The sequence below is a fragment of the Phoenix dactylifera genome, chromosome 2 (genome assembly GCF_009389715.1).
Source record: "Phoenix dactylifera cultivar Barhee BC4 chromosome 2, palm_55x_up_171113_PBpolish2nd_filt_p, whole genome shotgun sequence".
Classification (NCBI taxonomy): domain Eukaryota; kingdom Viridiplantae; phylum Streptophyta; class Magnoliopsida; order Arecales; family Arecaceae; genus Phoenix; species Phoenix dactylifera.
Genome location: NC_052393.1, coordinates 26,841,169 through 26,856,646, shown reverse-complemented (window position 1 = coordinate 26,856,646; position 15,478 = coordinate 26,841,169). Strand labels below are relative to the sequence as shown.

Genomic DNA, 15,478 nt, shown 5'->3' with positions numbered 1-15,478 from the left:
ATCCGTGGGCCCGGCTCAATTACCCCTCTAGACTCCGACATGAATTCTCCGTATGAGTATGTCACACCTGGCACCACTAAGGCTACCAGCCGATCAGTAGCTTTTTCAGTCCCCGTATTCAAGCGTGGAGCATCTGATTTTTCAAATTTAATTGACATCCGTGCATTTTGAATACCAAACCACTTGGTTGAGCTACCGTCTTGGTCGCTTGGCATTGTTTTGAATCGGGGAATGTTTGCCAGCAGGCTCACGTCCGTAGATTTGGTAAATCGACTGTTGCCACCCCCCCGAACAGTACGGTTTGCCTCTCCTCTCCCTTTTCTTTCCCCTCTTCTCTCTGGGCTCTCCTCTCGTTGCCGTCGCTTTCGGTCCTCCCCCCTTTCACCGACGGTCGCCGGCGCCGACTTTCCCTCTCCTCTTGTCTCACCGTCGCTCGATCCCGTCTCCGATCTCTCTCCGTCTCTCCTTTTTGCTTCTTGCCCTCTTGCCTTCGCCGGCGCTCTCTCGTCTGTCCGAGGTTTGATCTCTTCTTCCCTTCTGTACTTTTCTCCTGCCAGGTCGAGTCCCACCCCTTTGACTGGAACCCTAACCCTAATTTACCTCTTGCTTGGCCGTCGCCCTCTCGGAATCTACTTTGTCTCGTGTTCTGTGTTCTCTATTCTAAGTGCGTACATTTTAATTGCTGGTTGTTTATGTTAACGGATATAGATGATTGTTGATTTTTTATCGTGTGGCTAGTATGCTTGATATGCATGCTACCGAATTTGTTGGTTGCGGTTGTTTAAATTATCTGTGGTTGTTTAATTAGTCATGGAAGCGTCTCGTGCATGCAATTTTTTAATTGTTTGAAGGATGATCATTCGAGGAAGTTAAGGAGAATTATTCTTTTTTAGTTGGGTAATTTATGCTGTGTGTATTGCAGTTTTTAAATGTTCCGTCTAATTTGTATGCTAATTGCATGTGCTAATTGTGCATGGAATGGAATGTTTGCTGTGCTTATTAGTCGTAGCTTTTTAATTGTTGGAGCTGGTTGTGTTTTTTTTAATTGATTTTGCTCGTTGTGTATGTGCCTTCTGTATTATTTGTCTCATATTTGCTGTTAGTATTGATAAAATCCTCTTTTTTTCTGTCAGATTTTTGTTTCGATTAACTAGTTGTTCATCATTAATTGCTTCGGCGATTGTTGCTGTGTATTCTATAACTATCTTATTGGTCTTATATCTTCGTTTGTTGATGATGGTCCTTAATGTAACTCTGATGTTTTAGAGCTCTGTAATTATGATCCACATAAATATATTTATCAGTCAGTTAGATTTTTTTTGAAATAATGAAGGTTCTGTGATCAATGATGTCATGATACGTGGGATAAACTATTCTTTTTGAATCTTTTTGAGTTACTGTGGTATGGATCATTGGTTTATGTTGTCAGGATATAACTGTTATATGCAGTTTTGTATGCGTTGGTATGCTAATGGACTTAGTAACATTGAAATATTATCATAGTTGTGTACATAGAATCAGGTGCATGATGCACTAGTTCTTTCAGATTCACCAGACAGATGCTTTATCTATGCCAGCATGTAACATATAGGATATGCGGTTTCAATTCTAATTGATTGTTTCAAAGTTATGCTAATGATATCTAATATTATATTCTAGGAAAGTCGTGTTCAGTCGATGTTTAGGTGTTATAGGGGTGTTTGATTTTACCTTGAGGAGTTTACCAATGATTACCTTGTAAACAACAATGATTTGTTCATCTGTAAAGAGTCTTTTTTGTACAAGGAGGTGGAATATGCTTTTGGGGCTTTGAAGAATCGTTACGTGCAGAGCCATTATCTCACTTTTGCTACATAAATTTATTGGCGGTGCTACATCTAACATATGCTGACGTATCAAGAGAACAGGAAAAAAGGAGATGCAATATGGAAGAATTAAAAAAGAGAGCTGGAGTCAACCACTAAGGAAAGTAATATATAAAAGATCACTTACATTCTATGAAACTCATCACTCTGCATAGATCTATGCTTAAATATGCCAAACAGACAGAAAGCAATGCTCTATATACAAAAAAGGACCCTCTTCTAACAAATTTGACTCAATTAAGGACAAATACTCAACCTAAAACTTCATGGTCACCTATTTCCTATACATATGTGACTTGAGACCTTTAACTTTCAGTATAAGAGTCTGTGTCGTTGATGTAGTTGGCCATAGGGACTTGGCTTTGCAAGGTGGCGTAGGGCAATTATCTACTCCTGTAGATGAGCAAGACCAGAAGTGGCTGTCATTGAATTTGTGTGGAAGACTCAAACTTCGTGCTTGAGCTCCTCCTTCAGGCTGCGAGCAAAACAACTAGCATAGAAGTCCTCAGTCAAACCCGTAGTGTCGTTGGCAAGTTGTTTGAAGCTAGCTTGATGCTCGGACAGATTGGGAGGGGCCTTGGTGTAGCTTCATTTTCTCTCCCATATAATCTTAGTACATGGTTGTAGTCTACACTATTGTTGCATCAGAAGCTTGAGGTATATATTTTGCCTTAAGGTGTTGGATATCATTGTGTATGTCGGCCAAATTGTTGAGCAGATAATCATACCAAGCATTGCTCCCTTGCATTAGACTCTTGAGATCTTGTGAAAATGTCGCCAAGGCGAGGATTGAAGTCTTTGATACCAATTGATACAATCCTGTCATATCTAAAAATAATAAAAATATGAAAAGGGGCACAAGGGTAGAAGATGGATCACTTTGAGGGGATTGGGACCTCGTAAAGACAACTTTAAGGGCGCTTAACCTCCATTAAAACATGATTTCACTTCATTGGTAGTTCATGCCTAGGGCTTACATATTTATGGGCTAATGTACCTTGACTAAGAAGAGAAGACATAATTCTAAACTAAATAAATTTAGAAAATAAACATGGATTGACTGTGGGTTTCCATTTTTTATTAGGGATTGTATCATACTTCTTTTGTAGTAAATCCAGATTCAGATTTAAATAATTTCTTCTAGGCTTTACCAGCATTATATATCTAGATTTGCTTCTTATACTTTCAGATTTAGCCCCTTTTTTTCCCACAAATTGATGGGCCCTTTTCTATCCATAACTTCAGAGTTATGGGTCAACTAAAAAGGCATGCTAGGCATCTTGACACTGGACACTTTGGGAAGCATCTATTAACATTAAAACTGGTTATTTCTGATATCCTATCCATATTTGTATCCATTTGCATTTCATATGGTTAACTCATAGCTGGTTTGTGGCCATTATTTCTTTTTATCAAAGATGAATACTAATTTAAAGATTTCAATGATATCTTTTATTTGTATTCGTGTTGTATAATAAAATGTGGATATGCACACATCAGCTCTATTAACATGTTTAGGCGTGCTTGTTTGTTTTGCTCTTGCTAATCCTGTTGTCCCTTTTTGATGTTTGAGATATGTGGTCAATTATTAATGACATTTTATAAAATTACATTATTTTTTGCTGTTTGCTATTAAAGGCAAACGTCAGGAAATGTGAAACTGATACAATAGATATGTCACATTTAGGAATCCAACATAAAGATATATGTAATGGATGACAATGATGTGAGCAAAGTATGCATAATATTGGGATGCGTGGGTGAATGTTTCCAATCTCACATGATTGGGTGGGAAGGATGATTATGATATCACAAGGGAAGTTCAGGTGTGTGTCTATGATATTCTTTTAGAACGCACATTGAGAAAATAGATATGCGGCAAGAGAGCAAAAATTTAGCGGTTATGCTCTTACAACTGATGTGAAGTTTTTGTTTTTGGAAAAGAGTATTCCTTTTTTTTGATGTTGTAATACAGTTAGTGAGATGCTTGCATTAATGATCCAAATCAGAAATATTTAATTTCCAAAACATTTCCCAGGAGTTGGGTCTTGTATGGTTAAATAGATATTGGAAGTTTGTTTTATCCAAGGGTCGATGTCTCGGGAGGATGGGGCTGTCTCGGCTTGTTCCAGTGAGATTACGGCACCTAGGATGTGTGCGGGACCTTGAAACACACATCTGTCCACCATGCTGACCATCCTGCTTTCATCACGACTAGGACATGCACCCTACAGCCATGCTGGCCAAGACATGCCTTCATTCGAGCATGAAGTCACAGGGAGGGGCTTTGGTTGGTTGCAGGGATGGAGGATGCCTTCGGTTGGTCATGGGGAGGGAGGAAGGCTTCGATTCAGCTCCAACTCGTCTCTCCTCCGCCCCCCCCCACCCCTTTGATTAATATGATGGCTCAGGTGCTCAGCCACTCGGTCAAGCAGAGGGAGGAGGGAGGAAGGTTTTGGTTCAGCCTCACCTCCTCATCTTCTCCTTGTTTCTTTTGTCGAGGATGCTCAGGCAGGCGCTCAACCCCTTGGTCATTGGGAAGGAGGGAGGAAGTCTTCGGTTCAACCCCACCTTTTCTTCTTCTCCGATGATACTTAGGCGCTCAACCCCTCTTATCACCAGGAGGAAGGAGGAAGGCTTCAGTTCAACTCTACCTTTTCTCTCTGTTTTTTTTTCAATCTAATATGATGGCCTAGAAAAAGCCTAGACTTTAGAGTATTCACCCTGCCTCTCTCTCTCACAAGGACTCTGGAGTAGTCCCCTCCCCTACCTCTCTCTCTAATTATTATGGTTCTTACTTGGCTCAGCAGGTTGAGGCCATTTCACTCTCTTTTTTATTAATTTCCCCGCATTTCTCCCTCTCTCTCTCTTTAATTGTTGTGGTTCTCACTAGACTCAGCAAGTTGAGGCCATTCCACTCTCTTCTTTTATTAATCAATATTGTCCATTTTCACTTCTTTTGAGTCCATTTGGATGGGCCATAGTGGTGATCAAGACGATTCCTTATGGTTCCAGCCCCACCTTGTTTGCACTATTTGGATGGGACATGGGCAACATCATTTGGTTGCCTGGCTTCATGCTAATTGAGGCCAATTGATTCAATAGTCGTTCTAGTGAGATTTTTATTGTCGAGAAAAGAAATAACAAAGTCGGATACGTGTGATTGAGTTTAATTATATGCATTAGCCCATCACCATTACAACCAAAATACGAGAGAAAGATAGAAAAAGAAAAGAAAGACAGAAGAGAGAAAGAGAGGAAGGGAAGTAGAGTTGCTCCATCTCTCTCATCACGAAGTTTTTGGTTAGTAAGGTAAGCTATGTTTTATCACTAATTTAGTCAGTGTAAAATGAGGGCAATTATGGCATTTTTTCTGCATTAATTTATGATATGCTCTACTGTCAGGATAAAACTATTGTGAATTTTATTTTTTTAAATATATATTCTATTTTTGTAACATTATCAATTTTTTAGAAAAATTAGAAAAATATGTTAACTATAGAAAATGGTGGAACAAGTGTAAGCAACTTAAATATAATTTCTAGGTACATATCAGGAATTTCAGTAATCATCTAAAATAATATCATTTGATTATAATTATTAAATTTGATAATTGGTTAAAATTTCAAAAATTTATGAAGGTAATGAACATTAAGTTGAGGAAAATTAACATTTATCCCCAAGCAATTTAGATGCATGAATGATTACTGTAGATCTTTCTTCCAATAAACTTATGTATCGGTCCTCTTACTTCCATGACTTTCTTATTAGGTTTTGAAGATTGAACATCCAAAACTAGTATGGACAAATCTGGCATAGAATGGATTCACTAAGTTTAAATAATAGAACTGGTTAAGTCTAAAGAGCCAGATTAGTCATTAGGAACTGTATCTTGAACAATGAAAAATGTGACTATGGTAAATCAACATCCAGAAGCATGAAGCATCCAAAAAGAAATTGCATTTTCTAAGGGCTTTTTTGGTATTTTTTTGTTATCTATTTTCTGTTTTCTAAAATATAAGAAGAAAAATGAGTTAGAGTGCAAGATATTTATGATGAAACATAATAATCATTCATGCATCCAAATTATTTGGGGGTGTATCTTAATTTTTGTCAACTTTACATTCATTATGTTCATTAATTTTTCAAATATTAATCAATTATCAAATTAATAATTTTAATTTAATGTTATTATTTTAGATGATTGCTGAAATTTGTAAAAAAAAAATTATATCTAAATTGCCTACATTTGTTCCACCTTTTATATAGTTAGTATATTTTTCTAATTTTTCTAGAAATTTGATAATCTCACAATAATAGAACAGATGTTGAAAAAAATTAATTTTTTTATTCTGGCCCTATAACATATCACAATTTCATACAGAACAAAAAATTATCATAACTACCGTTGCTTTACTAGAATAAATTAATGATAAAAAAGGCTCACCTTAACTAACCAAGAGCTTTCAGATATAGGAGATGGCGCAACTTTTCTTTTCTTCCTCTTCCTTACTCTTTCCCTCTTCTCTCTCTCTCTCTTCTTTCTTTCTCTTGTATTTTGGATGCACCGATGTTGGGTTGATGCTTAAGATGCCTCAATAGAAGACATGAGATCTGGTTCTAATTAAACTCAATTATGCATCCTCAACTTTGTCATTTCTTTCCTCGGCAGTAGGAATCTCATTGGAACAACTATTGAATCAATTGGCCTCTATCATTGCGAAGCCAAGCAACCAAATGATGATGCTCGTGACCCATCCAAATAGCCTCAAAAAAAGATGGGATTAGGACCATAATGAATAGACTCAAATCATTGCCATGGCCTATCCAAATAGCCTCAAGAATCGACCATATTAAATAATAAAAAATAGAGTGGAATGACCTCAACTTGCTAAGCCATGTGAGAATCACAATAACTAGAGAGAGAGAGAGGGGTGGAGGGAAGGGGAAATTAATAGAAAAAGAGTGGAATGACCTCAACCTGTTGAGTTAGGCAAGAACCATAATAATTAAGGGGAGAGAGAGGGAGGAGAGGGGACTACTCTAGAGTCCTCATGAGAAGGGGTGGCATACTCTAGAGTATAGCCTTTTTTAGGGCCATCGTATTAATTCAAAAAAGAAAAAGAGATGAGGTGGGATGGAATTGAAGACTTCCTCCCAGCGACTGAGGGGTTGAGCGCCTGAGCATCTCGAATAGAAAAGAAAAAGAGGAGGTGAACCTAAACCGAAGCCTTTCTCCCTCTCTCTGGCGATCGAGTGGCTGAGTGCCTGACCATCGCTGGGAAAAGAAGAAGAAGAAGAAGAGGAAGTGGGGTTGAACTGAAGCCGCCCTCCCTCCCTACGACTGAGTGGCTAAGCACTTGAGCCATCATACTAAACAAAAAAAGAGAGAGAAAGAAGATGTGGAGCTGAACCAAAGCCGTCCTCCCTTCTTGGCGATCGATCAAAGGCTTCCTCCCTCCCCATGATTCACCAAAGTCCCTCCCTGCGACCTCGTCCTCAAATGATGGCATGACCCAGCTAGGACGATCATATCGGTGCATGTCCCGTTTGAGATGAAGGTGGGACAATCAGGACAGTGGACAGACGTGCATTTCGGGGTCTCGCACCCATCCCAGGTGCCATAATATCACTCAAAGTGGCCAGGATGGCCACTGTCCTGCTAGGACTTCAACCCTTGGCTGTAATTACATTTGCAAAATGATTCAAGTAATTGGTCATTGCAAACTTGTCTGGATAACTTACCCTCTTAGCCTTTTGATAACATGATGGGAGAAGAAATAGTTGGTGACAATTCACTTTGGACTTCAGCTGCTTCTTGTGTCATATTATTGGGTTATCTGAGCAATGCCATATATTCTGGTAGACATTGTCACAAGGCAGGTCTTATATGATGATTTTACACTTATATCTGTTCAAGTTTGTTTATCTATATTCTCAAAGTGTAGATAGCTAAAAGAAAATTCTTTCAAAATGTAGGGAGATATTATACTGAAGTGGCTTATTGGGATTTCATCAACAGTTTAACTTGTTTTCTAATGGTTATTTCTCAAGCTGATGACAATTTCATCATGATGATATGGCATATCTTGATGTACTTTCTTTTGGGAGTACTTTAATCCTCTGGAACAGCTGTTTCATGCCCATATCTTGATGTGAGGTGACACTTGTTTGTCTTACATCATGAGTAATATCACAAACTATATGATATCATGATACTGCAACATTTGATTGTTTTTAAAATAAAACTTTCCTGTTGGACCAATTGTCAGTAGAGTGCCTGTCTAGTATCATTGATATTTTTTAATTTCTGATTCTCATTAAATCAGTAAAGTAACACATGGGTGTTGACATTGAAAATAGCATTTGCACAAAACTTCTGCTATTCATTGCTCTTGTGTTCACTCATTTTGAAAGCAATAAATATTTGCTACCAAAAGCTCTAAAGATTTTACAAACAATTTTATAAAAAAAAACAAAAAGGTTTCGTCATAAATGATTTTCAGTCTAATTCATTTTTCTTATATTTTTGACAAAAAAAATGGAAAACAATAGCGATACCAAAAGGGCCCTTAGAAAATGCAAATGCTTTTTGGTTGCATGATGCTTATGGATATTGTTTACTATAGTAACATTTTTTCATTGTTCAAGATACAGTTCATAATGACTCATTTGGTTCTTTAGAATTAACTAGTTCTGTTATTTAAACTTAATGAAATATTTTCTATGCCAGATATTTTTTCCATATTTACTAGTTTAGGATGTTCAATCTTTAAAAGCTAATAGGAAAGTAATGGAAGTAAAAGAAGTGAAATATAAGTTTACTAGAACAAGGATCTAAAAAACTTAATCCGTTGCTTCCTATGAAGCAAGGACACACATAGAGTATGGATATGATGCATGAAGGAATATATATATTATGTATTATACATGTTATATAATATATTGTATATTATCATATATTATATATTATATACTATATCTATATATTTTATGTCTTAAACTTGTACATATGCAGATGCATTTATGTTTATATACCTATACTTATATATGTAAATATGTATGTATCTATTTTATACTTACATACATTCATACAAACATACACAAATGCATATATGTATATGGAAAAGCATCCTTAAGGCATCCATAATATATATAATATTTAATATTATATAATGTATATTTTATATCACATATTACATATTATATTGCATATTATATATTGTATATTATGTATACAATATTATATATATTATATGTTATATGTTATATATATTATATCTATGTAATACAAGAAAAGATGGAATAAGAAATAAAGTCACTCATAGAAAGATGGAGGTAGTACCAATTGAGGCCAAATTGAGAGAAGGATGACTTGGTGAGGACATGTACAACATTGGTCGAGATATGCACAAGTATGGAGTGATTTGATACATGTAGAAGGAAAAAGGGGTAGAAGAGATCGAAAATTACATGATATAAAGTAGTAAGGAAGGATTTGATATCGTTGTATCTTTCAAAAAGTATAGTCCTAAAAAGAGCGGAATAGAGGAAAAGGATTCATGTTGCCGACTCCAACTAGTTTGGATTTAAGGCTGAGTTAAGTTGAGTATATATAGATATAATATATATTATATATATTAAACTTATATATACAAACGCACGCATATATGTTTATGTACCTATATGTTTAGATGTAAATATGTATGTATGTATTTTATACTTACATGCATACAAGCATACACACAAATACATATGTATGTATGAAAAATCATTCCCAAAGCATAGCAAGCTGTCAAAATAACTTAATCCATATTTTCTATGGTCACATTAACTTTTACAGGCTTAGTCGTTGTTCCGTAGACATACCCATATTTACATTGTAATATTAATATCAATAGACTGCAAAGTGAACCCTTCTCATTTTTGAAGGTATTGGGGAAGTATTTAAAGTATATCTAGGAAATACTAGGATTTTTTTTAAATTTTGGAAAATAGGATACTTAGCACAAGTATCGGGCATGTATCTAAGAAGTATCTGACGAGTATTGTTGTCCAATATGGATACAATATGAACACTACATTTGATTTGAAGTATTCATGCTTTCTAGATTGGCTGTAGTTTCATTTACCTCAAGTTTATGTTTTTATTTTAGTTTGTACTAAGAGAATGGAGAACTTGTGACTTATGTTGTGTGGTTATTAATATACATGAGGTCAAGTTTGATTATTGCTCTTAGAGAGTTTTACATCCTATGGCTGAGATGTATGTATTCCAATGGTGATATTGAGATGCCCATCTTTGATGAGTTTGACACGTTAAGTCATATATGAGTTTGGAAAGGCATTTTGGCATGGGATGCAAGGGAAATTGTTTCAATGTACTTTGACATGAGATGCATGGTAAGATGGTATTGGTCTATCTGGACATGAATGTTCCAACACAGTGGAAGATAGTGAATATAGTTTTTTTTAAACCACTAGAACAAGACTATGCAAGTGGTACTGCACTATTCCAGCGGAAAACTAGAATAGGTGCACTGTGTGACCTTTTGTCGATACCTAGTACCATACCAGTTCTTTAAAATACCGGTACACCCTCCGTTTTACTCATTTTTCAAAGCTTGGTAAGATTAGTTTCAGCATTTTGAATGGTGAGATATTGGATGGTTTTATAATTTAATTTTCTAAGAAGCAACCACTAAGTTGCATATTTACTTGGTGTGGCAAATTTGACCAGGTATATTCTCAATTTTTTTTAAAATTGTTATTACCTTTATGCTTTCATTTCAAACCGAATTTTATGGATATAATACTATTGCTAACCATTGAAAATAGTCTAATGCGTTAAAGGCATTTTATAGCGTCGTTAGTTCTTGCTTTAACTTTTTGTGACCTAAATGATAGTTGACTTTGGGCTACAATGTGAATGCACCATTGCTTGCTTGAGATGCTAATTTGTCACGTGTGCTACTAGTGTATAGTTCTTCATTGATTGAAAATCTCAATCATTGACCTGTATTAATTATTCAGGGAAAAAATGTTATGCTATGCTGCTGTATATAATATTTTATGTCATCAAAATGTTTGTTTAAGTACTACATATATCAGGAAGTGCTTTTGTTACTTATTTCTGGAGTGTACTTGTGTATTAGGTTTGGACTTTGGACCATTCTAGCTTTTTGTTTTTTTTAATTTTCTCTTTGGTGATGGATTTTAAATCACTTATCATTTCTTTGAGTTGCCTCAGCTCAGAAGTGCCATTTTCTCTGATTCAATTTTTTTGCAGGCTGGCATAGCATAAGAAGGGAAACATGGGAGTGAAAGCTCATCAAAATGTTACTGATTCACCCAAAGCCGAGGTGGGAGAGATAGACACAAGGGCGCCTTTTGAATCTGTCAAAGCTGCTGTCAGCTTGTTTGGTGAGGGAGCATTTTCAGCTGATAGACCAACTGTAAGAAAGCCAAAGTCATCCTCAGCAGAGGTATCACAAATTGCTTTTCTTGAGAAAGTGACATAGATCGAAGTGCATGCATATTACAGCTGTCAAATTGTTATTATTGAGCAGTCCTGAAAACCAGATAACTTCCCTGACTTCAGAAAATAGAATGTAGCTTTCCAATGAATCTTTAGAAAAGAAAAGAAAGACATAACGGTAGTTCTGGAGTGATAAGAGATCACTTCTACAACTTGCAAAAACAAACCACTGTGGATTATATACCCAAGCTACAACATGACATAATGAAGCTTTTTGACTTAGCTTCAGTTGCATTGTGCTTTACCTGTATCTAAAATCTTATGACTGGAGATAGAGCTGCAAAGTATAACTGCCTTTATTGTGGCAGTTGGGGTGCCATCATGAAAATTATGTATATCAACAGTTTAGTTTAACTACCTTGGCTTTCCAAAAATCACAGAGTACTCTTCAAAAAATGCAAGGTGTGTTTATTTCTAGATAAGTGTTAAAGTGTTTGACTTCTCAAAACTTGATTCTGCTATTTGCTTGAAGGAAGTCGGTGCAAAGGAAATGAAAGTCTTGGGTGTTAAAATTGTTATTAACTTTTAGTTATATCACTTAGATATTAGCTTAAATGGCCCAATTGGATATTGAGTGTCAGCGGCAGGGCCCTGAAGTAGCACTAAATGCCCGGTTCACTAGACAAAACTAAAGTGCTTCCCAGGCTGAACTCAAGCTGAGCATTTTTGCTGAACTGAGAAACTGGACTTCACATTATGGAGTCACTTAATGCTGAAACAAACACCCGGCGCTGCCAATTTCTAGATGAAATGCAGTTTGGACCTTCATCTACAGAGAAACAAACACATCCATGATAAATTATTAAAAATTTTCCATGTTGATTTCCTGAAGATGTTGCTGATTTTTCAGAAGATAATATTTCTTAGAGTCAACAAGGGAATTTTTGTTTCTATATGCTTGAATTTTTAGCCCTGTGTTTCTATATCAATGGATCCTTTACGAGCTCATTTGCATATTTTAAAATCCTCAAGTTAGCCAAGTGGTATGGGTTTTTTACTCCTGAATTTATTTCATTGATCCAAATACCTGCACATCGATTATATGCACTTAGATTCCTCATTGCATAAAATCATCACCCAACCTTTTATTTTATTTATTTATTTATTTATTTTTCTTGTAATAGAGAACATTGGCAAAGGAGACACAACTACACCTGGTCCAGAAGGAGCTAAACAAGTATAAGGAACAGCTAAAAAATGCTGAGACAACTAGGGTCCAAGCACTAGCTGAGTTAGACGGGGCTAAAAAATCCGTTGAGGAACTAACCCACAAACTCAATACCATAAATGAGTCCAAGGAGTTGGCACTAAAAGCAACAGAAGCTGCTAAGAGTCAAACAAAAGAACTTGAAGATGAGAGTTCTGGTGATAGTACTGGAAAGGACAGTGCCTGGAAACAGGAATTGGAGAGTGCAAGGGAACAGTATGCAGTTGCCATCACGGAGCTTGATGCAGCAAAGCAGGAACTTAGAAGGATCAAGAAGGATTTTGAGTCATCCATGGAAGCCAAACTCAGAGCCTTCCATCAGGAAGCGGAGGCCAAGCAGTTGTCTGATGTCAACACAGAGAAGGCTGCTCAACTCTCCAAGGAGATTGCAGCTGCACAGGAGTCACTTATGCATGTTAAGCTTGCCGCAGAGCAAGCCCAACAGGAGGAATTGAAGATACATTCTGAGAAAGATGCTGCACGACAGTCTTACAAACAAGAGCTAAAAGACACCGAAAAGAAATTGGCATCTTTAAAAAAGGAGTTTGATCCTGAACTTCATAAGAATCTTGAGGTGAAGCTGGCAGAGACAACTATTGCAATTGGAGCCATCCAGAAGGAAATGGAAGATGCCCGTGCTTCAGATTTAGAGTCTCTGATGACCGTAAGGACAGAGCTCGATGGTGCGAAGGAGGTGTTGCAAAAAATTGCTGAAGAAGAAAGTTCCCTTAGGACCTTGGTGGAATCCCTGAAGCTGGAGTTGGAAGCGGTGAAGAAAGAGCATGACGAGCTCAAAGAGAAGGATGCAGAGACTGAGTCTGTTGTTGGGAACCTTCACATCAAGCTTCAGAAATGCAAAAGTGAGCTTGAGGCAGCCGTAGCTGCAGAATTGAAAGCAACCTCAGCATCTGATGACCTGATATCAGCCCTTCAGCAACTATCTGCTGAATCTGAGAGTGCAATACAGGAAGCAGAAGCAATGAAGAGAACTGCTGAAGAATTAAGAAATGAAGCTGAGGCATCCCGAATAGCCTTAGCTGAAGCAGAGAAGAAGCTGCAGGTTGCTTTAAAGGATGCAGAAGAAGCAAAAGCAGCAGAGGCAAGAGCCCTTGACCAGATAAAGGAATTATCAGAGAAAGCTAATGCTGCTCGAGCCTCAACTTCAGAGTCCGGAGCTAAGATTACAATCTCAAAAGAGGAGTTCGAGTCTTTGAGCAGGAAGGTGGAGGAGTCTGAGAAGTTGACTGAGATGAAGGTTGTTGCTGCCATGGCCCAGGTGGAAGCTGTGAGGGCTAGCGAGAATGAAGCAATTAAGAGATTAGAGGCCGCTCGGAAGGAGATGGAGGACATTGAGCTAGCAACTGAAGAGGCACTGAAGAGGGCAGAGATGGCTGAGGCAGCAAAGAAAGCAGTGGAAGGAGAGCTGAGGAGGTGGCGCGAGAGGGAACAGAAGAGGGCCGCTGAGGCTGCTTCTCGTATACTGGCTGAGACACAAATGTCTGCGGAAGCATCACCGCCAAAACCCAAGGCTCCAAATGTCAACCTAGCGGAGACGGCTGAAGGGAATCAAAAGGTTAATAGAGTGGCAGTCTCAAAGAAGACGCTGCTGCCCAACTTCAGTGGCATATTCCACAGGAAAAGGAACCAGGTTGATGGTGGCTCGCCGTCCTATCTCCCAAGCGAGAAACCTGTATGATGTCGTCCTCTTTGCTGTTGCATGATTTACCAATGTGTGATTTTGACCTTGAAAGTAGGAACATGTGCAGAGGCTTTCATTGTAGATAGTAAGCTGTTTTTCTTTACCTCTGATGATGGCTCCTTGTCCTATCTCCCAGGCGAGAACCCTGTATGATGTCGTACTCTTTGCTGTTGTATTATTTACCAATGTGTGATTTTGACCTTGAAAGTAGGAACATGTGCAGGGTAGATGGGGTAAGCTGTTTTTCTTTGCCTTCTGAATTTGGATTTTGCGTTGTTGTAGCTATTTCTGCTTCAGCTATGTTTCGAGCTGATCATTTGGAGGGAATGTGTTTGAACTTTATGATCTCTGAAATTGATGCAGCTGGTTGGAAAGTGTGTATGGTTTCATTGGCAGTGTCAAAATCTATGTATTGCCGGAGAATTGGATGGTAGAATTAGATCTTCCATGGCCTGATGCTTAAAATTTGCCCACTCCCATGTCCATCCACGGATTACGACTGTAAATCTCGTCCTGGAGCTACTTGACCCGCAGCATTTGGTGGCGGTTTCACGCTTCAATCGACTTGTATTTGATTAGGAATGGTGTCGTTGTGACCAAACATTTGGATTGGGCACGGGGAATTATTTGGGGCGATTTCACACTCGCTCTAGTTTCTGCTTTTTTTCTTTTTCTTTGATTTTAGCGTTATTTTTTTGTGATTGTTTATTTCGATTTTTTCCCCTGGAATTGGGGAGATGGAAAGTGTAATTCGGCTCTGGAAATCCAGGGCCTAGTTGGGTTCGAGCGGACATTCTAAGGTTTAATTTTAGCATTATGCTTCTGCCCTTGCTTTTTAGTCTAGAGTTATGCCTGATTTGCTAGGCTTGGCATATCTGAAATGCAGGATTGGAACGGGAATTAGCTGCTGGTGTAGTTAGGGTTCTTAAATTCTAGTATAATTTAGCGGAATTGCCTGTTGGGGGCTCGAAGCCGGTGAAACTGGCAAAATTCGTACGCTTGAATCAGCTGTTCCGTTTAAGGGTTGTTCCATTAAGAGGGGTGGGAATTTTTGAAGTTTGATTGAATCCTGTGGGATTTCTTTTGGGGTTGTGCATGGGGTCTGGTGACCCAAGGGTGCTGCCTTGGTCATTTTATTTCTTGCCCCCAGTTGTCTTGACGGGAGAAAG

The 15,478-nt window shown here is 37.8% G+C and overlaps 1 protein-coding gene across 3 annotated transcripts; it reads left to right on the top strand.

Moving 5' to 3' along the window:
- Positions 1 to 186: 186 nt before the first annotated feature.
- LOC103714525 (WEB family protein At5g55860) lies at positions 187 to 14,683 on the top strand. Of its 3 annotated transcripts, none has more exons than XM_008801806.4 (3): positions 187 to 294; positions 11,155 to 11,350; positions 12,528 to 14,683. In XM_008801806.4, exons 2-3 carry the CDS (start codon positions 11,180 to 11,182, stop codon positions 14,304 to 14,306), a joined length of 1,950 nt encoding a protein of 649 aa, XP_008800028.1. In that variant the 5' UTR covers positions 187 to 294; positions 11,155 to 11,179; the 3' UTR covers positions 14,307 to 14,683. The 3 variants fall into 3 exon arrangements, with proteins under 3 accessions (XP_008800028.1, XP_008800026.1, XP_008800027.1); XM_008801804.3 differs by having other exon boundaries at positions 248 to 517; XM_008801805.4 differs by lacking the exon at positions 187 to 294 and adding an exon at positions 524 to 664.
- Positions 14,684 to 15,478: the final 795 nt, after the last annotated feature.

Coding starts and splice junctions, on each gene's coding strand:
- LOC103714525 (XM_008801806.4), top strand. CDS start 11,180: ATGGGAGTGAAAGCTCATCAAAATGTTACTGATTCACCCAAAGCCGAG. Junction 11,351..12,527: donor CAAAGTCATCCTCAGCAGAG/GTATCACAAATT, acceptor TTCTTGTAATAG/AGAACATTGGCAAAGGAGAC.